This window comes from Podarcis raffonei, chromosome 8 (assembly GCF_027172205.1).
Source record: "Podarcis raffonei isolate rPodRaf1 chromosome 8, rPodRaf1.pri, whole genome shotgun sequence".
NCBI classification, from domain to species: Eukaryota; Metazoa; Chordata; class Lepidosauria; order Squamata; family Lacertidae; genus Podarcis; species Podarcis raffonei.
In genome coordinates, this window is record NC_070609.1 from 64,730,602 (window position 1) to 64,758,332 (window position 27,731).

The 27,731-nt window shown below is 46.6% G+C and overlaps 1 protein-coding gene and 1 pseudogene across 1 annotated transcript in view; both read right to left on the reverse strand.

The window, feature by feature from the left end:
* The window catches only part of PLEKHG5 (pleckstrin homology and RhoGEF domain containing G5), a 107,328-nt gene that overhangs the window by 77,340 nt on the left and 2,257 nt on the right, over positions 1-27,731 (reverse strand). The window contains exon 2 of the mRNA XM_053400446.1: positions 1,434-1,516. Within this exon, the coding sequence (XP_053256421.1) occupies positions 1,434-1,516 (83 nt within the window). The remainder of the gene's footprint in view (positions 1-1,433; positions 1,517-27,731) is intronic.
* Positions 19,932-20,640, reverse strand: LOC128419580 (reactive oxygen species modulator 1-like; annotated as a pseudogene).

Sequence of the window (27,731 nt, forward strand, 5' to 3'; positions counted from 1 at the left end):
AAATTCACACATTTAACAATAAGCAGCTCCCGCCACTTTTTGGGGACTCATGTCGTCTTTAGTTCACTCTCGAAGTCAGGCATTGGGGAAACGTTTCAGATGGGCTGGCAGCCAATTAAAGAAGGGTGTGATACCCACTCCATCTTCCCCCGGTCCAGACATCAATGTGTTGGATGATGTCAGCACCAGGCAGTGGTGATGTGGAGCAGATTGGGTGGAATGGAGTGGCAGGCGGGGAGCACTCAATATATTGGCACCATGCGACAGATTCAGGGACAGAAGGTGGGCGAGAGGGGAATCTTGATGCTGGGCTGCCCCTTGGGGTCTCATCCACTTACGCCGGTTACTGCGTGCAATGACAGAGCTTGCAATTTGTTGACACGCCTTTACTGCTAAGGGCTTGGCAGTTTGAGGACTTGTCCTGGAGTCACATGACCTTGGCAGTTCCTTAGGTCTTGAGTTTCAGTTCTAGCAGACGCTCCAAGTGTCCCTATTTTCCAGGAATGCCCCTGATTTAGAGAAGCCACCCCGGTTTCTGATTTGATCCCGGAATGTCCCACTTTTCCTTAGGATGTCCCTATTTTCATTGGAGAACTATTGGAGGGTATGGTCTCAGGGGATCCTCTGAATAAATATTCTTTTATAAAAATGACTCCTCATTGCAGGTGCTTGCTGTTGGACCCAGAAACATTACACAGTGCATTAGAGGCTCACTGTGTCTGAATCCCTATGGCCCTGTCTGCACTATGCCTTGAAAGCAGCATCATACCACTTTAAACAGTCATGGTTTGCCCCAAAGAATTCTGGGAACTGTAGTTGGTTGGGGATGCTGAGAGCTGCTAGGAGACCCTTTATTTCATTCCCAGAGCTTCCTGTGAAGGGGAATTGATTGTTACTCTGGAAACTGCACCTCTGTTGGGAGGGAAAGAGGTCTCCTGACAGCTCTCAACAACATTAACAAACTACAGCTCCTGGGATTCTTTGAGGGAAGCCATGACTGTTTACAAAGTGGTATAGCATACCTTCCAACATGTTGACTCCAGAAATTGGGAGGTGCATCTTCCGGGCCCTGCTCCCGTGCGAGTCACATGACCTGCATGAGATCACAGAGCCCAAAAACATGTATCTGGGGTGTGCACAGCACCCCCAAAAAATGGGACGTCCCAATTTAATGGGGGCAGTTGACAGGAATGGCAAAGCACTGCATATTGTGCAGATGGAGCCTGTCGCAGCCCAATGCCAACAACTGATTCTGTATTTGTGACCTCATCCTGCTTGGCTTGGTTAACTGAGCCCCACAGCCTTTGGATTTCTCAGATCAAGGCACTTGGGAGGAAACGGTGGGCTTTGTGGCAACTTCCTCAAGATCTAAGAATATCCCCTTTCCCAGAAGCCCCCTGAACCCAAACACATGCAAAATCATAATACAGTACCTTTGCAGCTCGCCGCTTCTCCACGCAGTTGGGATTTTGGCAGTACAATACTTTCTCCTTCTCCTCCGTCACGGTCCGCTCATCTGGAAGAGAAAGCATTCAAAAGTTTGCTTTAAAAAAAGAAGAAGAAGAAGGCAGGTTATCCAGCAGCCGGTCAGGAGCAAACAGTTTCACAGCCCCTAGCTTGCAAAACTTCAGATCGACAGCCAGCTTGTGGTCCTAATGGGGGACCAGCTGGACCCAGCAGCCAAAAATTTAAAAAAGGAGTGGTTTGTAGGCAAAGGAAAAGCTTAGTGATCATAGGAGCAGATCGGGACAAGCGACTCACAGCACAGGTCCACGACACACATTTTGCATCTGCTATAGATGCAAAATTTAGGTTCTGAGCAAATGAAGAGGTCACTGTCATTGCACTTTGCTTACAAGTAAACATGAACCCTCTAGCAACACCCTTGCAGAGAGGAGAGCAAGGAGTCTTGACTTTAAAAAAAAAAAGTGCCTGCGTCTAATCTTGCCTCTTTCTAAAATTTATTTCTTGCAGTGTGTTTTTCTTTCTGTAAATCTACCAAAGAATAAAAATAAAATAAAATTCAGATGAAGGGGTTTTCTCAGGATGGTGAAGGATGTGTGTGCTGCATCCCATTGTGGTTGTGGGGCTGGCATTTGCCCTTCTTCAAATAGGTGGGGACAACAAAAAATAGGGGGTCTAAGAGAGTTGGTTGTGGGGCAGTGAGAAATGTCCCTGTTTTCATCTGAGGAAAGTTGGAGGATATGCGATTTCGAAACTCAGGTCAAAAGGCAGAAAAGACCTACAGTTCCCTTTCGGGTATAAGCAAGATAGGCAAGCTATTCTGGGATTTTAAAATTTATTTTTTAAACACCATGCAACTCATTGCTGCCACAGAGTTCAGCCTACCAGGCCTGACATGATGGGAACTCTGGCAAACACCCCAACACGTGCTCATCCTCAGTGGCCACGTTGCACAGCCGCCTTTCGGTCCTTCTGCCAAAGGACGTCTGTTCAACTTATAACCCACAGCTCAGCTCATTTAATAACTCATTTTTTCCCCTGTTGCAATTCAATAAGTTCAAAGCCCACAGACACAGCTCTCTCCCGCTATTCCTATTTTATATCCCACAGCAACCCGGTGATGCAGATTAGGCTGAGAGTGACTGCTCCAAAGTCTCTCAGGAAGCTTCAAGACTGAGTGGGGATTTGAACCCAAAACCTCTCTGGCCCTTGATCAACAAGCATGAGGCTCTTTTATATGTAGGAATCAGGGGCAGACGGGGTGAGAAGCATTTGATCATGCAATGGTCCACTTGCACTCTGTTTTAATATTTTGCTGATTTTAACTGTTTTAAAATGTTTTGCTTTTATTTTTACTGGCATCGGAGATATGTTTGCTGCCCTTTGTGAAGAGCAGGGCTGGGCGATATATTGATATAGCGTCCAAAACTGGTTTGAAGTCCATATTGTGATATCAATTTCATCATTTTTGAGCTGGCTATATGTATTTCAAATCATGATGTGTGTGTGTGTGTGTGCACTATGCAAAAATTGCAATGCAGGAAAAGCCATGAAGCCAGCCAGTGCCTCTACAGAGCTCCATCCTTATTTCAGACATCATGATACAGTCGTACCTCAGTTTTCAAACGTAATCCATTCCAGAAGACCGTTTGAGTTCCGAAACATTCAAAAACCGAAAGCTCAGTAAGGAAGCCTCAATATGGAAAACTCAGTATGGAAGCTGGATGGCATGTTCGACTTCCGAGGCAAGTTCAAAAACTGAAGCATTTACTTCCAGGTTTACAGCATTTGAAAACCAAAATGTTCATCAATGGAGATGTTCAAAAACCAAGGTACCACTCTATATTGGTATATTGTAATGTTTAGCTGGTGATCTATTGCAACGTTGTGAAAACCAGATATCGTCCAACACTAAAGGTAAAGGTAAAGGGACCCCTGACCATTAGGTCCAGTCATGACCAACTCTGGGGTTGCGGCGCTCATCTCGCTTTATTGGCTGAGGGAGCCGGCGTACTGCTTCCGGGTCATGTGGCCAGCATGACTAAGCAGCTTCTGGCAAACCAGAGCAGCACACGGAAACACCGTTTACCTTCCCGCTGGAGCGGTACCTATTTATCTACTTGCACTTTGACGTGCTTTCGAACTGCTAGGTTGGCAGGAGCAGGGACCGAGCAACGGGAGCTCACCCCATCGCAGGGATTCAAACCGCCGACCTTCTGATCGGCAAGTCCTAAGCTCTGTGGTTTAACCCACAGCGCCACCTGCGTCCCTATCGCCCAACACTAGTGAGCAGTAAATGAAAATGTAGAACAGTTTTAACTTGTGAGCCATAGCTAGTGTGGAACTATACCTTCCCCCATTCTGGGAGAGACTGATACTTAGGGCAAAGCAAAATGCACTCTGCACGTGCTTTGGGGGCTCTTATTATTCTTGCATGGCCTGACCGATTCTAGGCCCAGCACAGGTTCCAGGGTCAATCACTGTTAAGTGCTGGTTCACATCAAGTCCTGAAGCTACTTGTCTTTCTGTCAGCTGCACTGCAAAGAAATGAACCACGTGCTGTTAAAAAAAAAGTAAAGTCAGAGCAAGCTACTGGGTCAGGGCATGCTGCTCACCTCTCAGCCCAGAGGGAGGCTTCTGCTCAAAAGCCTTGGGTTCCGTTGCTGGCGAACTTCAGAGTTTTCAGCTGGCTCCAGTCCTAAGCCCCTGATTATGCGGGGAAAAGTTCCCGTCAACAAAGAGCATTTAAAAGGCCATTACGTGCTGTTCTTGGCAGACACCCCTCAGCTGCAGGGTTGGAGCATCTGTCAGGCACAGGGCCTGCGCAGGAATCCAAACGGACTCCCATCGGAGGTGAAAAGGAGCTGGTACCATCAGGGTCAGAGGACTGGCAAGATGACTTGCAGCAATCCAAGAGGGCCTATGGACGAGGCTCCAGGTTTCAAAACACTGCAGAGCCGTGATCTCAGAGAACCATGTTGCTAAGAGAGGCAGGGCCATGATCCTTCCTGCCTTGCGCAGATGAGAAGTCAGCCGGGAAGAAAGGAAAATGAGGAGAGAAATAGCCACTCATTTCCCCACATCTGTGAAGTTCCCTTAAATATCTCAGTCATTTTGAATTCTATCCAAATCTACTGTTCTGTGGTTTGGTTGTCATGTTTTAATATTGTCTGGGAACGCAGAACGTTTGTCAAGCGGCATATCAGGGCGGCAAATAAATAAGAGCATCCATGTGTGGTCCCTGGGAGATCACTTCCTGATTGTTTGTTTTCCTTTCGGCGGTCCCTGGTTCAAATTTGCAGAGCAAATTGCTGGAGTCTTTGTTCTGCAGGGTTCAGCTCCGTCTTTCAGGATCTCTAGAACTTTGCCCCCGCAGAGTACTGCTGGTGACTTTTTGTTGCTATGGTCTAAAATCTTGGAGCCAGGGCAACATCTCAGTCATGCATCTAAACAAAGTGCATCTAAAAATTATGCTCTAATAAAAAAAATGGGTTGGTCTTTAAAGTTGCCGCAAAACATTTGTATTTCTTGTCTTTATTCGCATTGTGTAGAGGGAAATTTTTCGAAAGAAAGCAATTTACTTATTTTAAAGGTCACCACAGGGGGCGCTTTGTGGCTTTTTGTAAGTTCCCGGAGGTTCTTCAAAGGCAGCCCCATGCAGAGTGCATCCCAGGAGTCCAGCTGTGATGAAACGAAAGCACATATCCTTGAGTCTAGAGCTTCCTTATCTAGGAATGGACATGGTTCATCCTGCAGCAGCCAAAGTTGGGTGAGGGCACCCTTGCCACGGCTACCACAGGGACATCCGGGCTCAAGGCTGAGCCCAGGGGACACACCCACCCAACTGCACAGCTGCCTTTCCAAGGGACTCCCATTTAAGGCAGGCGCATCTGCCCTAGGGAACAACACGCACTTGGACATGCCAGACAAGTCCCCATTGCCCAAATCTCTGGTCAGCAGGCAAGTTTTTCCTTCAGTGATGCCCCAAAGATAATTTCTCTTTAGCTCTACTGGTGCCCACCATCTCTTAAGAGTTTCACATATCCTTTCCCAAAGCAGCTTGAAGAAAACCCCTTTGAGTTTGTCTAAATCTAGCCTTTTTATTTTTGCTCTTTGCCGCAGAACCGCTCTTGGCAACGGTTTCGCCAGGCAATGTTTTCATACCAGCTGTTTAAATCTTTCTCTCTCTCTTCTTGGCGGAGGGGGGGTTGGGGGTGAGAATACAAATTTGTGCATGTAGTTCCTCACTTCCCCGAATGGGGAAATGCGCCAGTATTTCAACCAGAGAGCGTGGGAGAGAATGACAGCAATTTTTTTTGCAAAATGCTTGTTGACAAATATACACAGTGAGCAAAGAGGAAGCCGGAAATAGTCCAGAGACAAGAAACTCAGAGCCACATGGAGACCCCTTCCAGACAAGTGCAAAAAGGGGGGGTTGGGGGGTTTCTCTTTTCTTTTTTGCAGGTTCTACCCTCCAACTGGGACGCGGGTGGCGCTGTGGGTTAAACCACAGAGCCTAGGACTTGCTGATCAGAAGGTCAGCGGTTCGAATCCCCACGACGGGGTGAGCTCCTGTTGCTCGGTCCCTGCTCCTGCCAAACTAGCAGTTTGAAAGCACGTCAAAGTGCAAGTAGATAAATAGGTACCGCTCTGGCGGGAAGGTAAACAGCGTTTCCGTGCGCTGCTCTGGTTCACCAGAAGCGGCTTAATCATGCGGGCCACATGACCCGGAAGCTGTACGCCGGCTCCCTTGGCCAATAAAGCGAGATGAGCACCGCAACCCCAGAGTCGGTCACGACTGGACCTAATGGTCAGGGGTCCCTTTACCTTCTTATTAAGAGGAAATGGGACACGGGTGGTGCTGTGGGTTAAACCACAGAGCCTAGGACTTGCCTATCAGAACCCGTGATGGGGTGAGCTCCTGTTGCTCGGTCCCAGTTTCTGCCAACCTAGCAGTTCAAAAGCATGTCGAAGTGCAAGTAGATAAATAGGTACCACTCCAGTGGGAAGGTAAACGGCGTTTCTGTGCACTGCTCTGGTTCGCCAGAAGCAGCTTAGTCGTGCTGGTTACATGAAACTGTACGCCGGCTCCCTCGGCCAATAAAGCGAGATGAGCGCCACAACCCCAGAGTCAGCCACGACTGGACCTAATGGTCAGGGGTCCCTTTACCTTTACCCTCCAGCTGCTGAGCTCTGATTCAATCCCAATGACGCTTCCCCATCACCTCAAGTGTTGATGCAGTGGTGAATTCTGAAGTGCTGGTGTTCTTCATGGCAATAAGAACCCAAAAAGAGTCTTGCTGGATCAGGCCAATCACATCCAGCATCTTCTTTTCACAGTGGCCAGCCAGATGCCTGTGGGAAACCAGCAAGCAGGACCCAAGGACAAAGGCACTCTACCCTCCGGTGGTTTCCAGCAACTGGTGGCAATCTTCGTGACAACTTTAAAGGCTTTGTGGCAACCATGCCCCTTCTGAGATTATATACAAGGACAGTGGAGAGACTCCTTTTTGATTCTTGAACCTCAGTGCCCAACCCACCTAAATTTGCCTTTGCTGAACCACTTAGTGAACAAAAACACATCTAGTCTTTGAAATTCGCACTTCTCTGAATTTTGCAAGGCAGTTCGCCAGCCCTCCAAAATGCAGGTACAGTGGTACCTCGGGTTACAGACGCTTCAGGTTACAGACTCCACTAACCCAGAAATAATACCTCGGGTTAAGAACTTTGCTTCGGAACAGAAATCGCGTGGCAGCGGCACGGCGGCAGCGGGAGGCCCCATTAGCTAAAGTGGTACTCAGGTTAAGAACAGTTTCAGGTTAAGAACGGACCTCCAGAGCGAATTAAGTTCTTAACCCAAGGTACCACTATATTAGTAGGGGGAAAGGATGCGATTTGGGGGATAGGTTTGTGCCAAAAAGCACTGTATTCAGGGGAATGGCTTGCAAAAAACACAGCTATCAGGCAAAATTGTGTACAGAAACATGTGTATTAGGAGTGATAACTGAACAAAAATGCATATGCATTTTCACAGAGATTTTCTTTTTAAAAAATCCAAACTGATACAGAGATGGACAAATTAAACAAGACTGGGAAGATGAGAAACAGAAAGAAACTGAAATGGACCGATTCTTCCATCTCTATCAACAACAAAAAAGAATTTTTGACTTATGCAAAGGTCAGGGCTTCAACACCAAACCAGCTTGGTTCTAAGCCACGTGTCCTCCCTGCTCAGGCTAAAAGACCCCTCCCCCACTTCCAATATTTGAAATGTCAGTCTTTGACAATTACCAAACAAAGCAGCACCAAAATTGTTTAGCAGCACAAGACAGTGGCCATTTTTCAAGACAAGACAGGAAAGCCAATGTCAGAGACAGGGAGTGAGGGGCAGGGAGCGTGCAGAGCAGCGACGAGCACACTCTTTTCTACCTCGAGCCAAAGGAAAATAAGTGGTGCTTTCAGCGATGGATGGCTTTCGCATAGCTGCAGCTTCTGGCCAAGGTGGTTCAACAGGGTTTATATTTAGAAGTGGACCGAGTGAATTACAGCTCACCCCGCCCCAGATGCAGCCAACGACAACAGAGGCCACGCTCGTCTTGACGGCATCGGCGGGTTCCCTTCGACCCAGTACGGTGCGGGCTGCCAGCAAACTGACTCACAGCTGGAGTTTTATTTCTTATTTTTCAGAAGTGGGGAGAGGGGGGAGAAGCTCAAAGTTTTGGGCCTTTGCCTTTTTAGGGAGCCCTGGGAGAGGGTGGCGCATTTGTCAAAAGGGCATTGGAAGTGTCCAGAGAGAGAAAGAAAGAAAGAGACCAAACAGGGGCAGGAAGGATTATTTAGTTACGATTCCTGCATTGCAATGAGGATGGACTAGAGGACCCTTGGAGGTCCCATCCAACTCTACAATTCGAATGATTCCAAGGGCTGAAATGCTATATGGGACCTGCTGTTCCACGCTCTACAATGCTGCAAGGCCACCCCAGGCAGTTGGCACCAGCCTGCTAACAAAGCTACTACCCTCTCTGCAAACAGGATAGATAGAAGATAAATAGATATTTTATACCAATCCTGCACCCACCATCCCTAGGCCAAGAGGTCACCTGGCCCTTCCTAGATCCTAACTTCCCCCATCCTCTGAGTTCTGAAGATTTTGCCATTCGTTGTTTTAAAGTGACAGAATTGCCTTTTGAAGCAGCTTCTTCCCCTGGCCCCATTAAAGGAGGCTGGAAGCTGTTTCAAAATGTGCTCTGCTCTGCCTGTCCTTTAAGCAGGAGGGTGGCAGCCTTGGCACCTCCCTCCACAGCCCACTTAACGAAGCAGGCAAAAGGGCTTTAATCTCAGCTCCTCCAGCAGATAAGCGAAGATTAAATCCTGTGGCCTCTCTGCATGATCCTGTTCTGTTATGTACTAAGCATGGATCCTAGAACAATAGGCAAGTAGGATCCTAGAATGCAACAACTGATTGGCTTACAGGAAAAGACTAAACAGGCTTAAGGAGGAAGTTAATCAGCCTATTAGGCTGGTAGGATCATAGAATGCAACAGCTGATTGGCCTGCAGGAAAAGACCAATCAGGCTCCAAGAGGGAAGCAGAATCAGCCAATAGGACGGGACTCATTGTGTAAATAATGTATATAAAAGCCTGAGGTTTGGGGGGCAATTCAATCACTGTTTTACAAGCTGCAATAAAGAGCATGAAATCACTACAGGACTCCGAGTATATTTCATGTTCCCTGCTGGGAATAGGGCAGCACAGCCAATGTAGGATTAAACCATTTCCTCCGGTTGCTGTCAGCGGATGGGGTCCTGCAGACTAAGATTGGTCCGTGGGCCCAGAAGTTCCCTACCCGTCCGCTACCCACAGAAAAGGCCCTGTAAATTGTGGGCAGGGGAAACATTTTCCGAGAACAGACATAGGGCTACTTCATTTGTGTAGAATCCGGGGGAAGGATAGAGGCTGGTTCTGAATCTGCTGCCCCCTAATGCTGTTGCACTTTGAGACCATCGTCTCCAACAAAATCAGGAAAGAGCAAACAAAAAGATCAAGGGGATGGAGTGACACACACACACACATGAAATGAAAGGTTGCAGCACTGGGGAGTTTTTAGTTTAGAGAAAAGGCAAGTAAGAGGTGACATGATGGAAGTTTATAAAATTTACACACGGCATGCAGAAAGGTTTTTCTATCTTATCACCTAGCAGTAGAGCTTGTGGAAATCCAACGAAGCTGATCTTTGGGAGATTCGGATATAAAGGACGTCATTCTTCACACAGTGCATGGTTAACCTGTGGGACTCCCTCCCACTGAAGGCAGTGAAAGTCCTGAACTTGGATGGCTTTAATAGAGGGACTGGACATATTCATGGAGGAGTAGGCTCGTTGAGGGAGCTGGGTATGTTTATCTTGGATAAGAGGAGACAGAGAGGGGATAGGATAGGTAAAGGTAAAGGTACCCCTGCCCATACGGGCCAGTCATGTCCGACTCTAGGGTTGTGCGCCCATCTCACTTAAGAGGCCGGGGGCCAGCGCTGTCCGGAGACACTTCCGGGTCACGTGGCCAGCGTGACGAAGCTGCTCTGGCGAGCCAGCACCAGCGCAGCACACGGAAACGCCATTTACCTTCCCGCTATAAAGCGGAACCTATTTATCTACTTGCACTTAAGGGTGCTTTCAAACTGCTAGGTGGGCAGGAGCTGGGACCGAAAGACGGGAGCTCACCCCGCCGCGGGGATTCGAACCGCCGACCATGCGATCGGCAAGCCCTAGGCACTGAGGTTTTACCCACAGCGCCCCCCGCGTCCCTGGGGATAGGATAGCCATCTTCAAAGATCTTAAGGGCTGCTCCATGGAAGATGGAGCAAGCTTGTTTTATGCTACTCCAGAGGGGAGCATCTAAACAATGGATTTAAGTGACAAGGAAGGAGATTCCAACTAAACATTAGGAAGGTGAGAGTGGAACAGACAACCTCTCATCCATTGGAGGTTTTTCAACAGAGGCTGGATGGCCATCTGTCAGGGATTCCTGCATTGCAGGAGGTTGGACTGGATGACCCTCGGGGTCCCTTCCAACTCTACAGTTCCATGATTCAATGAACAGTGACGGCACCTAGGTATCAAGCACAGCAGCGGAGGACGGCCTGTCCCCTTTGCTTTATTGCCCGAGTTGTGTGAGAGAAATGTGCTTCTGCTCGAGAGACTGGGCTGCCCACACTTTGAAATTGCTCTCTCCCCACTACCACCCTGAAGCCCCGCAGAACAATGCAGCCTCTGTCGCTGGTGGGGTCACTCTTGGCCCTGACCACTTAGTAACAGCCTCCCTATTGGCTGCCCTGCCAGGCGGAATTATGATTGCCGTTGACCTATTATGAATAATCATGGGAGCGAAGAAGGGAATCCTTTCAGCGCAGGGAAAAGGGAAGCTTTTTAAAACACACAGGAGGAGCAGAAAATAAGGAAATCCAGTTGCAGAACTGGGAGCAAGCTGGGGGGGGGGAGGTGGAGAGGAAGCGGGCAGCATGACACAGCTGGAGGCAACAGAACTAAGCAGGGAAATGTGTGTCTGCCCGCAGCATCCTCTTTGGAGTTGGCCTTCTGCACAGCCAACTATGGAAAACCAGCCTCATATAACCACCAAGTCTAATCAATGCATGAAGGGGTTAATGCCATAGAGTAAGCTGTCCTGCCAGGCTTAGCTATGTCCACTTCCCTTACCTGGCAGGAAAAAGGTAATCAAGCCTATTGTTCCCTTCCAGTCTACCTGAGAAGCTCAGTGTGTAAAAGAGATTTGAGCTTTCTCCATGCCGTGTACAACACTTTCAACTTCTGCCATGTCCCTCTTACAAACCAGCCTTTCTTCTTGGTGGAGCTGCTCCTCCTACGTTCCCACAAGGGAAATTGCAGCAGTGATCAGAAATTCCACTGCCTTGGCAGGTTAGAAAGAGGCAGCAGAGCTCTCTGATTTTTCATTTACCCATCTTGCACCATCCATCCCAGTCCATGGCCTGCCAGTGGGAGGTCTGCTGCAGGACCAACTCCCTAGCAGTGCCAGCTGTCAGCCAAGGGAAGGCATCAGTCACAGCAAAGGGGGAGATGTTTACATCTAAGAGCAGCACCAGAGCTAAATATTTGTGTGAAGTCAAAGGGGGGGGGAATTAACTTGGTGTGGCAAAGTGTCCGGCCTCCTATGCAAACAGCAGTATGCACACTCACACCCACACTTTAAAAGGGATCAAAGCAGGGGTGAGATTTTTCAGAGCTGCAAAAAAAACCCCAAGTCTTACCCAAAAGATTTGTTCTACCTCACTCCCACCTCTCCAAGAATAAAACTGAGAGGTGCACTTTCCTCTTAATGTTGAAAAGTTTTAAAATAGGTCAGAATGAGGATGACGTGCCCTCATCTGCTTGAGCATTTTGGCTGCCCTTTCCTGAACCTTTCCCAACTCTACAACATCCTTTTTCAGGTGAGGCAGCCAGAACTGCGCACTGGATTCCCCTACTCTCTTCTTCCATACATAAACTTACAGGTGGTGCCTGCTCACTCACATTGGCTAGTTCTAAAAGCCGCAAGGGTTTTCGTAAGCCTGTTTTCAGCCAGTTTACAGAGGTGGAGCTTTGCAAAACATCGGTCAGCCTTCTAGCAAGCTTCCCAGGACCCCATGCTGGTTTCCAGAGCTTCCTGTCCCAGGACAACCTGCAGCTCTGACCTTCCATGCTGCACCTGCTCAGGACCTGACCTGCAGTTCTTCCAGAGGTATCTCGTTTCAAATGAAAACAGGCCTGCAGTTTCTAAGGCAGCCATTCTTAAAAGCTCTTGTTGTACATTGGAGATTACTGGTCTAGCTTTCGTCTCCTTTGTATGTATTAAATTGCACACACACAAACACACACACACAGAAAGAGATGGGGGGGAAGGAGGGTGGATGAAAGCCTTCATTATTAACACACATCTGCTTCACAGCGACAAGCATGCATGGGGGCGAACTGGGCAAAGATGCCCAGGATTGGCGTGGGAGTGGGGAGTCTGTTCTTTGAAGCTTCCACTGCGGCTGCTGAAGAGCCAAGCTGCTAGTCAAGGGTGGGGTACGTGGATTGCCTCTTCAGCATGCAATGGAAGCTTCAAAAGGAAGCTGGAGGGTTTCTCTGTTATGGTTTCACGATAGGTAAAGGTAAAGGGACCCCTGACCATTAGGTCCAGTCATGACCAACTCTGGGGTTGCGGCGCTCATCTCACTTTAGTGGCCGAGGGAGCCAGTGTACAGCTTCCGGGTCATGTGGCCAGCATGACTAAGCCGCTTCTGGCGAACCAGAGCAGCACACGGAAACGCCGTTTACCTTCCCGCCAGAGCAGTACCTATTTATCTACTTGCACTTTGACGTGCTTTCGAACTGCTAGGTTGGCAGGAGCAGGGACCGAGCAACAGGAGCTCACCCCGTCGTGGGGATTCGAACCGCCGACCTTCTGATCTGCAAGTCCTAGGCTCTGTGGTTTAACCCACAGCAATGCTGGTAAAAAAAGGTAAAGGACCCCTGACTGTTAAGTCCAGTTGCCAACAACTCTGGGGTTGTGGCGCTCATCTCGCTTTACTGGCCGAGAGAGCCGATGTTTGTCCACAGACAGTTTTTCCAGGTCATGTGGCCAGCATGACTAAGCCGCTTCTGGTGAAACCAGAGCAGCACAAGGAAATGCCGTTTACCTTCCTGCCGGAGCGGTACCTATTTATCTACTTGAATCCTAAATTGCTTGTTCCAGGCAACCCCAAGATCCTTGGATGGAAGAATATTTTAAACTGCTTTTAGAATGTTTTTTTAAAAAAATAAAATAAAAAACTGCAACTGATTTTACATGTGTTTTTTTAACACTCTTGTTTATTTGAAGATTGCACAAAAATACCAAAAGCAACGAACATACATACCAAAAACTGAGAAACAAAAAGAAAAAAGAAAACTTCTATACTATACATAAATGAAAACCAATACCATCACATATACATGATTTTACATGTTTTTAATTGTAATTGATTCTGGAATGTTTTGAACTGTTTTAAGAATGCTTTTGCTTTTTTTGTTTTTGCTTCTTAAATTGTGCACCTCTTTGTTGCCCTAGGCTCCTTGGGGTGAAAGGGCGGGGTTCAAATTCAATATTACTACTAATAACGACAATGCAATAAGGTAAAAGAGAATGCCAATTTGCACACCGTAGGTTATGTGTACAGCAGCAAGCATCCAAATAATAGGCTGCATCCAGCTACTCAGAGTAGATCTCCTGAAATCATGCTATCTTTTTTTAAAATAATATTTATTAAATATTTTTTGAAATTATAAAAAAGAAAAAACAGAAAAAAAGACAAAACAGAAAAATAGGGGGAAAAAATACATCCATCATTCTCAAATTTCTAACTTTCATTACCTTCTTTCTTTGACCTCCTCCTCCTCCCCTTTCTTGTATCCTGGTTAATAATTATCACAGCAAATCCTTTCCATAGTTCATAATATTTTGTCCTTACATTATCTTAATTTATTTTCATCTTGTCTTATAGCAAACCTTAAAACTTAAAACTTAAATCTTATTTTTACCAACTTCTCATAACCATATCATTAACCTAATTCTTTAAACATTTTTGCTAGAACCAAGTAGTTCCATTTCAACATTTTTCTAACATTCATCAATTATTTAAAACAGTCCTCATGAAAGTCCTCAGGAAAGCTCTGTTGAATGTCTGGATAAGATACAAAGATTTGCTGGAAAGTAAAACCCCGAGGTGGTTGTCACCTATGGAAGCTAAGTCTCAAAAAAAGCTCAATATGGAGGCCAAATGGCCAAAATATTGGGAGATTTTGGAGCAAGAAGGTGACAGACTGAAACTGCAGAGTTTTGAGAAATTAAAAGACAAAGTGCGAGATTGGCTTCATTATTATCAAATAAGAGAGGCCTACAATTTGGATAAAAAAATTGGCTTCCAGGTGGAGAAATCAAAATTGGAAACAGAATTGTTAGAACCAAAAACTAAGATTTTGTCAAAGATGTATAACTTGCTGTTAAAATGGAATACACAGGATGAAACGGTCAAATCAGCGATGATTAAATGGGCGCAGGACATAGGTCATAACATTATGTTTGCTGACTGGGAGCAGTTGTGGACCACCGGTATGAAGTTTACGGCATGTATTGCCTTAAAGGAGAATATTATGAAAATGATTTACAGGTGGTACATGACCCCAGTCAAGCTTGCAAAAATTTATCACCTGCCTGACAATAAGTGCTGGAAATGTAAAGAAGCTGAGGGAACATTCTTTCACCTTTGGTGGACGTGCCCAAGGGTTAAGGCTTACTGGGAAACGATATATAATGAACTGAAGAAGGTATTTAAATTTACCTTTCCTAAGAAACCAGAGGCCTTCCTTTTGGGCATAGTTGGCCAACGGGTGCCAAAGAAAGATAGAACATTTTTTATGTATGCAACAACAGCAGCAAGAATACTTCTTGCCAAGTATTGGAAGACACAAGATCTACCCACCTTGGAGGAATGGCAGATGCAAGTGATTGACTACATGGAGATGGCTGAAATGACTGGCAGAATCCGTGACCAGGGAGAAGAACTGATGGAACAGGATTGGGAAAAGTTTAAGGATTATTTACAAAAACATTGCAAAATGTCTGAGTGTTAATATGATGTGGGAAGTGAAGGTAACAGGGTTTGTGGGATCTGGTTAAATGTGAATGAAAAGAAGAACGTTAAAAAGGAGAAGGGGTTATGAACAAGGATAATATTATGTCATAGTATATAAGATGAGGAATGGGCTAAAATAATGAAAAATTGGGACATAATAATTAGAAGAACATAATTTAAGCATGGTTTAAATAAGGGTTTGAATTTGCTGAATTTGATTGGAATAAAGAGGAACACAAAAAGGGAGATGTGAGGAGGTCAAGACAGAGGGGTATGGAATTTTGTAAATTTTAAAAAAAGTGGATTTTTCTTTTTTCTCTTTTTCTGTTTTTTTTGTTTTGTTTTGTTATATATCTCTGTTTTTTCTGTGTTTTTTTTATGTGAGCTTTATTTATTGTAATGATCTATCTGAAATGATGAATTTTTTGATTTGTAAAACCCAAATAAACATTTATTTAAAAAAAAAATAAAACAGTCCTAATGAAAAAAAAAAGTAAAACAATCCAATCTTCATCCAGCGTCCCTTCCTCCTGGTCCCGGATTTTGTCAGTCCTTTTTGTCCCATTAATCTAGCGCATTAACCTGGTATCCTTATATCCGAGGCCCTCAAATCTCTTCCATGTCCCTTCCGTGACTCTTCTTCATATTTTCCTTTCACTCGTGGGAACTCCAGCTTAATAGTATTTTTGACCCTTTTCAGCATATCAGCCCCATTTCCATAGTCCAGACTAAACTCCATGTGATATTTAAACACCTGTTTCAGATTCCCTCCAAAATTAAAAGCCCCCACAGCTCCAAACATCTGACGGCCCATTACCAGACTCAGAAAGTCCAAACATCCCTGCATGGGAGGGTCAGTCCAACCCCCCATTTCCAAACCAAACCAGACTTTATTTTTCCAAATCTGGTTTTTTCCAAAACTGCAATTACAACAGTTATGCCCACTAATGCCATTGGGTAGGACCAGCATCAGGGACAAACATATTACTGCTATCTAATTAAGAAATGCAATGCCTTTAACCAAGGCAGATACCAGGCGAGAGAGAGAGAGACGTGTGACCAGGTGCTGTTCACGGAAGATGAGCAACTTCAAAGAGGCCCCCCTCCCTTCTCTCCCTTTTGATGGCTCCTTATCTTTAAACCCAGACTTTGAAAGAACAGCTTTCAAATAGAGGACACCTTCAGGTAGAGGACTCTCCTCCTGCTGCAGCCCTTCAAAACAGAGGACTGCCCTGTGCAAGTAAGACATACAGCCAGCACTCTATTTCAGGTGCCAACCAGGGGTCCACAGACCAACATTTAAAAAGGATTGTGCAAGGTCAAACATGGTGTCCCTTCCAGATGTTGGTGGACCACCATTAAGTAGTAGGCCAGGTTCAAGGTACTCGTAATGCAAAGCTCTCCAGATCAGGGTGTCCCAAACTTGGGTCTCCAGCTGTTTTTGGCCTACAACTCCCATCATCCCTAGCTAGCAGGACCAGTGGTCCGAGATGATGGGAACTGCAGTCCAAAAACAGCTGGAGACCCAAGTTTGGGAAACCCTCCTCTAGAGCTTAGGGTCAAGATACCAAACAGATCATCTCACTCCTGATAGATCCAACTGATTACTGAACTATACCGTCTCAGATACCGTCTCATCAGAAGGTCCTTTCCACAGGACATAGGAATTGGGCTTTTAGTGTGGCAGCACCTGCCCTCTGGAACTCCTTCCCATCACTATATCAGCCAGACGCCATCTCTACTGTCCTCAGAGCACCCATTGAAACACCTATAGAAAATTTGAATCTCAGTCTGTATCTGTGCTGGACTTGAAATTCTTTTTGATGTAGACGCAATCCACAAACAAAATACATAAATAAATCTCTCATCGTCCTTGGCCATTGGCCGTGCTGACAGGAGTCCAACAGCATCTATAAGAACACAAGAAGAGCCTGTCTGGATCAGGCCAATGGCCAATCAGAGTCCAGCATCCTCTTCTCGCAGTGGCCAACCAGATGCACCCCAAAGAGAAACCCGAAAGCAGGACCTGAGTGCAACAGCAACTCTTCCCAGCAACTGGTTTTCAGAAGCATTACTGCCTCCAGCCATGAAGGCAGAGCATAGCCATCACGGCTTGTAGCCTTACCCTCCATGAATTTGCCCAACCCTCTTTTAAAGCCATCCAACCTGGTCCCAACTCTGAGGCTATCAGCCCAGCCCCTCAAAAGCAAACCACAAGATTGGCAAGATTCTCCTCCTCTGCTCACATTGTTCTTTAAAGCTTTGTTTTCCTCTTTTCCTGCTATTATTTAGACAGGCAGCCCGTCCCGAAAGTGTGCAAGCCTCTGAACTAATCCTCATCCTTTCTGCAACTGCTGTCCAAATATTTGGACAGTCGGCAGGACCCAGCAGCACCCAAACTTTGATTTTCAGCCGCCTGTTTACCAAACCTCACACTTTTGTTTAAAACTGTAAAACTCTTTTGCCCTGCAATAAAACAGCCCCGGCGCATCCTGGCAGGGGGAGGTAAAGGAAGCGGGGAAAGAAAGCAACTTCTTATTGTGGAAATAAATTGCCTAAGACTCTTAAAACTGTTTGCATAATTTGGGGTTGGCTCTGGGAAGCGAGCGCCAGGCTGGGTGACCTCATCCCTCGAGCTTTCGGCACACAGGGCGCCTGACCTACCCTCCAGATCCTGAGTGATATCCAGAGTTGAACTCCACGAAAAGCGCTCCACTGTTGCGCATTCCAGCTCCGTCAAGTCCGCAGGGAGGGTCTCTAGTTCGTACGCACCTCGTTTCTTCCAGTATAGAAACATTTTGCATAGAGGAATCCCAGAAGCGTGGGCTTGTCCTTAAAGCTCAGTGGCCCAAAGGGAGATCCCCCCTCTCTCTGTCTCACCAGCCTGGGATGGTGGCGAGCGCAACATTTTTTAGCCCAAGTCCCATCCGCGGCTTGAGCCGTAGCCGGTCAGGATTGCACCTTAAGGAGCAGGTTCCGGCAGATGTACAGACAAGTGGCTCATTCATCCTGGTGAAACGGGAGGTTTCTGGGAGAGCAAAGAGCTTCTAAGAAACTGACCAATGTTCTGCGCACCCAGCCGGACAAAGGGCCTTTTTCTCGTGCCTCCTACAGACATTTTACAAATTTCGCTTTCCATCATTTATGAAAGAGATCTCAGCCAAGGATACAAGGCAGACTTATGGTGGGCATTTAAGAAAAAGAAAAAGAAATCTTGCTGGAAAGCAACCAAAATAAGGCGGTCTTGCCCCTACAATGAGATTTCGAAAGAAACAAGGAGTGTCGAAACCATACATGGGAAGAGAACCATTGCCTCCGAGGTGGGAGTCAGGCAGCTGATTTTAAATTTGATGCAGGAGATAATAAGAGAAAGGAGCATCATTGCATCCCATAATAACCCCAATTTCTTATCTCCCAATTCAAGAGGACGGAATATTTTGACGCACACACAAAAACCTGTTTACTAGAAGAGTGACAGTCTAGTGCTGAACAGAAATGCTGACCCGAGACCAAGCATAATTGGTGGCTGGTTCACTATGTGACCACAGACTAGTTAGCATCTCTCAGCATCACCTACCTACCTCACAGGGTTGTTGGGAACAAAACCACGGAGACATCAGCGGGATTCGCATCAGCCATGCTTCCAGCCTCTTGCCAAAAGCTGTCACCTGTGCCTGCAGTCTCAGAGGTCAGGCAAGGATGGTGGGCTGCAGCAAGGTTTTGCAGAGAGCCACAAGCCAGGCATGACTGCAAGAGTCTTCCCTTGCCATCTCAAGAGCTCTCATTTAGAGGCAGACTGCCTCTGAACATGGAGGTTCCACCTAGGACACCATGGCTGTTGATCGACCATACTTCCTCCTAAACCTAAGCCAATGGCCATCATATCTTGTGGCAGAGTGCCTCTACACAGTGTCAAGAAGTAGCATTTCTTTTTCCAGTATGTACAGTTTTATAAATCTTCCTTCATATTCCACCTGTGCTTAGCCATTCCCACCACCACAATGCCCAAAACACTTTAGCAGTGTCTTTCCTCATAGTGGAAGTGTAGCCTAATTGGAGTTCACCGATGCTTACTGGAATACCCTTCAGTTTGGTATATAGCAAGGAATATAACAATTGCAATCTAGTCTAATCATGGAATTGGAAACCTGGTGCGATCTTCAGCCTAGTTTATTTGAGGACGTTAACGTTCTTCATCAGAAACTAGAAAACTCACATAGAAAGGGTTTTTTGGGGTGGGGTGACAATTTACTACCCCAAGCTGAAATTCCAATGTATATAAGTAAATGACTCCAAATGAGTTGTGTGTGCATGTGATAGAGGGAAAGAGATGAAAATAACTGAATTCTGTTTCCCTAGCTCAGTTTTCGCTTGAAAAACCTCATGGGACATTTTTTCCCCCATTGGCCGGGATAAAAGGTACCCCCAAATACAGCACTCGGTAGAGAATTCCTTGGAGCATTTTTTCCTCATTCCATTATGTGTCTTTTTTTTTTTCAGAAAAGAAAAATCTACGCAGGTCCTTAAATCTGCTTCTCTGGGTCAGTTTTATTAGAAAATGTTTACCCTCGCTCAGCATGTTACTACTGGCAGCGGTAAAAACAAAACACGCCAAATGCAGAAAACTTAAGTGTAAATGGTAAGCGGTTGAAATTTGGCAACACTCTTTGCTACGATGCAGCTCACAATGTCCATGGGGACTGATGTCGCAGGTCTGCTTCTGGGTAAATTCAACCATGCAAAGTGAACCCAGGCTAGATTTTAAACACTTGTGGGGTTGTTATTTCCCCCTCCCCCCATACACACTTTCATCCAATTTTATTCCACCTCCATAAACTTGGGATTTTTGCAAAAATTCAAGCCTCCCTGATTTGGCTTACAAAATCACAGACAGAAGATTCCTTTGATAAACAATGGCTGATCTTGTAATAAACTAATCATACCCACACAGGAAACACTTGATACCAATTAAAAAGCAACTTCTAATAGGTATGATTCCTATAATTGATCGTTTATTTGAGGTCACATCCACGGAGATTCATTGTATACAGAGATTCCATTGCTTCTAAATCTCCACTGCCTGCCACGTTTGTTATGGAGAAAAAGATTTACAAACTCTTGCTACTGCAATAAAGGCCGAAACTTATTTTGATGGATTATTCAATCCTGGTGCAGAGATTTTTATTCTACTACATAGCAGAACTTCCAACTTGCAGGGGCACTGGTCTTCGTGATAGAAAAGTAACATTAACAGCGGATTCCCGTGCCAATTGCCAGAAATGTCCCAAAAGTTCCACTACTCTGCATCATGGTTTTGCCAGCACCACCCATCACTTCTGGACCCTCTCGTGCCAAACCTGAGACAAGAAAATGTGCCGAACAGTGCGCCTGCTGCCATACCAACAGCAAAGCCCATCATGAAGCCCATTTTCACTCTGTCAAAGCAACTGGGTTGGGATTGGCCATATGGCCCCACTGTCACAGGCATCCTGGACCATCTCGCTCTCTGGGCTTGCCCGCAAACAGCCTTTGCCCTCCTCACCTCGGCCACTCCGCTCTTCGTTCCACCCCTGTGGGGTTGTTTGTTGGTTTTTTTTTAGTAAGAAGGTCTTTATCACTTGTCAGCTCTCACATACACACCCCTCACATGCACACCCCACTCTGAAGCAGGAATGCCCACTGAGGCAAAAGTCTTTTTAACTTTTACAAAGCTTCTTCTCCCAAGGAATAGGTTACTCTCTCTCTCTCTCTCCCAATTCCTCCCTTCCCTTTTGCGGAGCGGAACAGCCTTATAGCACACTGCAGGGTTTGCAAGTGGCATGTGGTTTGAGGGCTCTTTGAAGCTTGCTCTGATAAATCCTCAAAAGTCAAGATTAAAGGGAAGGATTTTAGGAAGGTGGAACTGCAGGAGGCTCAGCCCATTCCCTCAAATTATACCTCTGCCAGATTCCCATCTCAGGCCTGGGTTGGGGGCTTCCATCCCACTTCCAGGAAAGAAAGAAAGAAAGAAGGAAAGAAAGAAAGAAAGAAAGAAAGAAAGAAAGAAAGAAAGAACACTTCCTACCCCAGCTGGCTGCCCCACAGACCTGCCCTCTTCTATGGACCTGGCTTGCTGCCCACCAGACAATTTGACATGCTCCTCCAAGTCAGCCACTTTTTTTTTTCCATCTGTTGACTCAGCCGCCCAAAATGAGTTTTTGGTAATTGAACTCGCCTTTGCTGGTTTTGTACAGACTTGGATTCTACAGCTGGTTTTCCTTTTCGACCCGATGCTTCAGCACGCCCAGAAATACAGGCAGCATCCATGTGCAAAGGGGGGGGGAGCAAAACTGGGCAGTGGGGTGGCATGGGGAAATGTGCAGAGGGAGAGAGGAAAGGGGCAGCAGGGCTTTTGAGGAGGGATGAGAAGCTGCATGCACCGAGTTGCTTTCCTTTTATTCTAGCACACCCTCACCTGCCCAGGTGGGAGGTAAAGAGAAGGATCTGTGCAAACAGACTGGGCACAAGCAAGTCCCCCTCTTGTTCCGCATGCCTAATTAAATCCTTTTTTTTTCTATTTAACTTGCAAAGGTCACTGGAAACAAGGCTCATCTATCAGAGGAATCACAATGCTCTTTGGCATCAGAGGCGGGTGTTTGTTCTGAAAGGCCAACCTGTCTCCAACCTGTCTCCAATATCTCTTTCTTTCTTTCTTTCCCTTGAAAATGGACCCAGAACTTGTTTTTGGCTCATAGAAGATAAACTGCTAGGCAGAAGCAGAGGGGCGGTTTACACTCAAGGCTTCTTACCCACCACAAAAACTAAGCAGCCTTGAAGGTTCATCTACCTCAGCGTCCTGTCCTTCCACACTGGCAAGCCAAGGTGACTTTGCGCATCCCCTCATCTATGGGCTTTGTGGAGGCAACAGCCCACCCCTGCTGCTTGCCTCCAGCATCTGCCCTGTACAGGTAGACTGCCTCAAAACATGGAGGCCCCGTGCTTAGCTCTGCAAGGATGATTGCCCAGGCTGGCCTTCAGGCTGTACACATGAGAAGCGTCTCCAACCCCCCATCGCTCAGCCCGGATACTGAGGTCCTCCTCCGAGGACCTTCTGCCTGTCCCCTCGCTGTGAAAAGCTATGGGGAGCCAGGCAGAGGGCCTTCTTGGCAGTGCCACCCACCCTGTGGAACGCCCCTCCCATCAGATGTCAAGGAGATAAAGAACTACACAACTTTTAGAAGACATCTGAAGGCGGCCCTGTATCGGGAAGTTTTAATGTTTGATGTTTTACAGTGGTACCTCGGGTTAAGAACTTAATTTGTTCTGGAGGTCCGTTCTTAACCTGAAACTGTTCTTAACCTGAGGAACCACTTTAGCTAATGGGGCCTCCCGCTGCCACCTCACGATTTCTGTTCTCATCCTGAGGTAAAGTTCTTAACCCAAGGTACTATTTCTGGGTTAGCGGAGTCTGTAACCTGAAGCATCTGTAATCTGAGGTACCACATTATTATGTTTTTGTATGTGTTGGAAGCAGCCCAGAGTGGCTGGGGCAACCCAGCCAGATGGGCGGGGTAGTATTATTATTATTATTATTAATAATAATAATAATAATAATCCCACACTCCAACCTGGTGATATCCCCCTCTTTCTGTACAATTCACAGCACAGAAATCGGAATTGTGTGCAGCAGTGTCCTTCCCTGGACTTTGTTGAGAGGCAGATTCTTGCTGTTCCCTCTCAGCCACCGCCCCCCCCATTCCCCCTTTCAGCAAAGGTTTCTGGAAGGAGAACCTCCTGGCAGGCAAGACCACCAGACTGTAGCCTGGAACGAACAAGCTGCAGCCATCCTGCCTTTTAAAACACCTCGCCCCGAATGGATGGAAACTCTGACAAGGCCCCAGCATTCCTCATCAAGCAGCGAAGGAAGATAGAGAAGGGGAGAGGGGTGAACTCACAGAGAAAAGTGGTCCTTGGAGCCAAATGGCTTGCAAAGCCAGAAGTGGGGGCTGGAATCACAGAACTGTAGAGTTGGAAGGGATCCAAAATGTCATCTTGTCCAAGGTTGTGTCCAAGGTAAAGGATGCTTTGGGAGCAAATCTGAGCCACCTTCTCTGGCCTCATGCTGAACCCCTACTCCCAGCCTCCTTGGCCCACACTTAAGAGGTCAAGTTTCACAGCCCAAAAGCACATCGTTTATTTCTTTATTTAATTTCTACCCCACCTTTCTCTCCAAGGGGCTCAGTGTGAGGTGGCGACAATTCTCAGCTGGCTTTGGGCTTTTTTGGGCCCTGATCAGAAGGAAAGGGGTGTGGAGCTGGCCATAAATAAGTTGGCCAGAGAGCCCCCCATGGACGTCAAATGAAACTGAACGTTGGAAGGTTCAGGGCAGACAAGAGAAATGACTTTTTCATGCAGTTAAACTGTGGAACTCACTCCCACTGGAGACAGGGATGGCCACACCAAACTAGTTGGCTTTAAAAGAGGATTGGACAAATTCGTGGGGAGAGGGTTGTTGATGTCAACTGGGGCACGTTTTTGGCCACTGTGAGGACTGAAAAAGAGCCACAAGCATTGCTTCTTGATGTGTTCTCATTCTCTCTCTCTCTCTCTCTCTCTCTCTCTCTCTCTCTCTCCTGGAACCCACTCTTTCTCTTTTCTCTGCCTGTCAAACCTGATTGACCTTGAACACAAGTGTCTGAGACAGATGTTAAAACCCAGCTCCTAGGCATTGCATCACTTTTAAGCATGATCAAGAGATGGAACACAGAGATGGGCTGTTTCTGGACCCGGCAGCCTTGGTTGTGAAGGGTTCCTCAAACCTTCAATGGCAATAAGAAAGAAACTAGGGTGCTGGAAGAAGATGCTAATTAAATAATAGCCTGTTATTGTTATTGTTTTGGCAGGGGTGGGGATTTCCAGACCTCCTCACTCCTGTCCCCTTTTTAAACTTACAGTAATCTTGCTCAATTCTGCTTATAGGGCAACAGGATGAGCCTCAAATCCCAGGGCTGGTGAAAAGAATCTAGGGGCCTTAACATGAGTCGACAGTGTGATGCAACAGCAAAGAAAGAAAGAAAGAAAGAAAGAAAGAAAGAAAGAAAGAAAGAAAGAAAGAAAGAAAGACTAATGCTATACTAGGCTGCATTGGATGAAGTCTAACGTCCAGATCAAGGGAAGTTATAGGGAAGTTATAGTGCCACTTTATTCTGCCTTGTTCATAGTCCACTTGGAGGTTCTGGGCACCCCTGTTTAGGACAGATACTGACAAGCAGGGAGACTGGGATGATCAAGGGTCTGGAAACCAAGGCCTATGAGGAACAATTGAGGGAGTTGGGTATGTTTAGCCTGGAGAAGAGAAGACTGAGAGATAACATGAGAGCCATCTTCAAATATATGAAGGGCTGCCACATGGAAGATGGAGCAAACTTCTTTTCTGCTCCTCCAGATGGTAGGACCTGAGCCAATTGATTCAGAGGACAAGGAGATTCAGACTAAACATTAGGAAGAACTTTCTGTTGGTAGAACTGTTTGAAAGTGGAATGGGCAACCTCAGAAGGTGGTAGAGGTTTTTCAACAGAGGTTTTTCAACAGAGGTTGGGTGGCCATTTGTCATGGATTCCTGTATTGCAGGGGGTTGGACTAGATGACCCTGGGATCCCTTCCAACTCTACAATAGTATGAAAAGCCACCTATCATCATATTTATTTATTTAGATTCATACACCACCTGATTGTAAAAAAAAACACCCCTCGAAGTTTACAAAAAAGATATAGTTACCAGTAAGAATAATTTAAGACTTTCAAAAAGCTAAAATAACAAACTGAAAACAGATTAAAACTCACATCAACTTTCTAAATTTCTGGGTAGGCCTATCTAAAAAAAATGTTTCCAGCAGGTGCCGAAAAAAGAATATGGCAATATCAAATGGCAAGGAGTTCCCAAGGAATCTACTGCATAATGGGCCTGCACCTCTGATTCCTTTAAGTACCTAGCAACACCCTGAAAGGGGGTGGGGTGGGAGACACATACATGGAATGATAATATTTTAGCCTCAATAACCTCAGGAGCTTTCAGCATGTTTCCCCAATCCAGACCCGATAACGCTCTGTATACCCAACTGCACTGGTTCTCTTCTGCTCCTTAAGGCAGCCGTTTCCTTGGGAGGACACAGCGCTTGCTCTAAATCTCCTGCTATTTTTTCCACTTGCAGAGAAAAAGCAGAAAGCCAGCTGTGCTAAAACCAGAGTCTCTGTGTGCAAGGGGCAGGGGGGGCGGGGGGGAGGCGGAGGCTGTTGGCAACGAGAGCTTGCCTGAACAGTGCCAGGTCCTGGGAAACTTGCGTGAGAAGCCGCACCACGAAAAACCTCAAGCTTTTTCAGCCTATTAAAAATAAAAAAGGGGGAGGTAAAAAAAATAAAATGTTTCTTGTGGTTGTGATGAGCAGCACCCAAACCCTTGGCTTTGCCCTGGTGTGGATTACGTTCTCGGAGCAAAAAGCAAAACACAGGTCCCCATCCCCACGCACATATTCGTATCTGCGGCTCTGGCATCGAAAGGGGGTTGGACTAGATGACCCTTGGCGTTCCTTTTCAGCCCTGCCATTCTATGATACCATGAAGCCACCAGCAACCATGTTTCTTAGGTTCATCCTACCCCACTTAAAACCCTCCCAGGTGTCCTGACATGGCCCCGGATCAGGTCCATCTTAACACCACTGGTGGCAAGACGAACGCCTTTTCTATTCTAAGCAACTCAAAATGGCAGGAATGTTAAACTCATTTCGGCCTGGAAGGAGAATTTAGGGAAGGGCCTTAGCTTGGAAGTGGAGCGCCTGTTTAAAAAATGTAGATGGTCCCAGGCTCATTGCAGGGGGCTGGGCAGGATGACCCTTTGGGATCCTCCCAAAACTACAATTCTCTGATTCATTCCCCAATGGCATCTCCAGTTAGGCTGGCGAAGGCTCCCTGCCCTGAAACCCTGGCGAGTAGCTGCCAGTCCATGCAAACAGTATTAAGCTAGATGAACCAATGGTTTGCCTCGTAAGCTTCCCATGAGCTGCAAGCTCTTTACAAAGGGACCACCGATCAGGACTGTCCTGAGGAAAAGAAAGATGGTGTCCCTGCATTCCAAGTAGGAAAGGAATTCAATCTTTTCTCAGCACTGGCAATAGGATGGCATCTTCCACCCCTCTTGAAGGCAGCAGGGCCGCAGCTCCTTCAATAGCTTGGGGGGTGGGCTCCTCAGCCCACAGGATCTACTTGCTTGATGGAGCTGCTTCATTCAGGGGAATGGCTGGGCTGCTCATTGGCCAGTCCTTGGGACGTTCGCCTAGCCGAGGCAGGTCTGGGCTGCACAGTGTTCCATTTCCATTTCTTGTCCAAAATGTCTGCATTATATTTCAGCTTTCACACAATGTAAAAGCCTTTTCCAGAAAAGCATGTCTAGTGCTAATTTCCCTGCGATTTGGTTCCAGGAAAAAAATTAATCCGTCTGCAGCGCCTTGAACCTTGGAAAATCATGAGAGTAAAGTGACGAGATTTGGGGAGGTTGTACATTTCTTTCCGGCAATTTTCACGGGGGGGGGGGGATCTGGGAGGGGGAGAAGAGGAGCGGGCATGTGTGAAAAGTGGGGAGGGACATTGTCCAATGGCAGAATCATCACTGTGCCACACCATGCCCACTGGCGTGAATGAAATTTAGCACTGCATGCTGGTATATTTGGTCCGAAAGCCACCGTTGCAGAACACAGTGGGTACTGCAGCGTGAAAGGAATGTTAGAAAACGGGACAGAAGCTCTGCCGCTATAATCAGGAAATCTAAGAGAATTTCCCCCATGACTGAATGCAGTCCTGGGTGGAGACTGGTGCTCTTGAGACGTTCCCCAGCATCTCAAAACAGGGAGAAGTTGTGCAAGGGGAGGGGGGTGCCAGCTGGATTTCCTGCCTTGATCACCAACACTTCTTGGGTCTGAGAGAAGAAGGTAGAGAAAGAGAGAGAAGAAGAAGAAAACAGCTAATGAAAACATTTAAGGACTGCTTCATTCCTGAGAGGCACAAAAACGAGCAGCATTTCCCTATAATAGGGAAGGAAATGATTTGGGAGAATAAAGGAGGCAGAGTGAACCCTTTTCCAGCTGGCTAATTTATCAGTGTCTCCTTTGCTTATTTTAAGGGGGGTGGAATGCTCAGAACAGTTTGTTTTGTCTGTCCTAGTTGCCAAAGAGGTAGCCAGGGTTATAAAATCACCAGTTCTCCCCACTTCTGGCTCAGAATTGCTGCATTATCAAAAGCCACATACTTGGTTTCATACGTAAAGGAGGGAACTCAATGTTTATGCGGGGTAGGGGGGCACTGGGTCTAATCTGGACCCCTGGGGAGACACTGCTGGTCAGTAGTGGCAGTGAACTCGACAGGCCCAGTGCTAAATAGGATGGCTGCATTCTTGGGAGTTACGGGGATCTCAGCAGAGTCTACAGTTTTCTTTGGCCACTGTACACTGTTGTTTTCCCAGAGCAAGGCTGAAGGGCTAGCGAAATAAGCTTGCCACTGGCCTGCCCAAGCAGAAACCCAGGCAAAGGGCTCTTTAGCCCTCTCCCCTCCAGTGGGAAAAGAAATTGATTTTG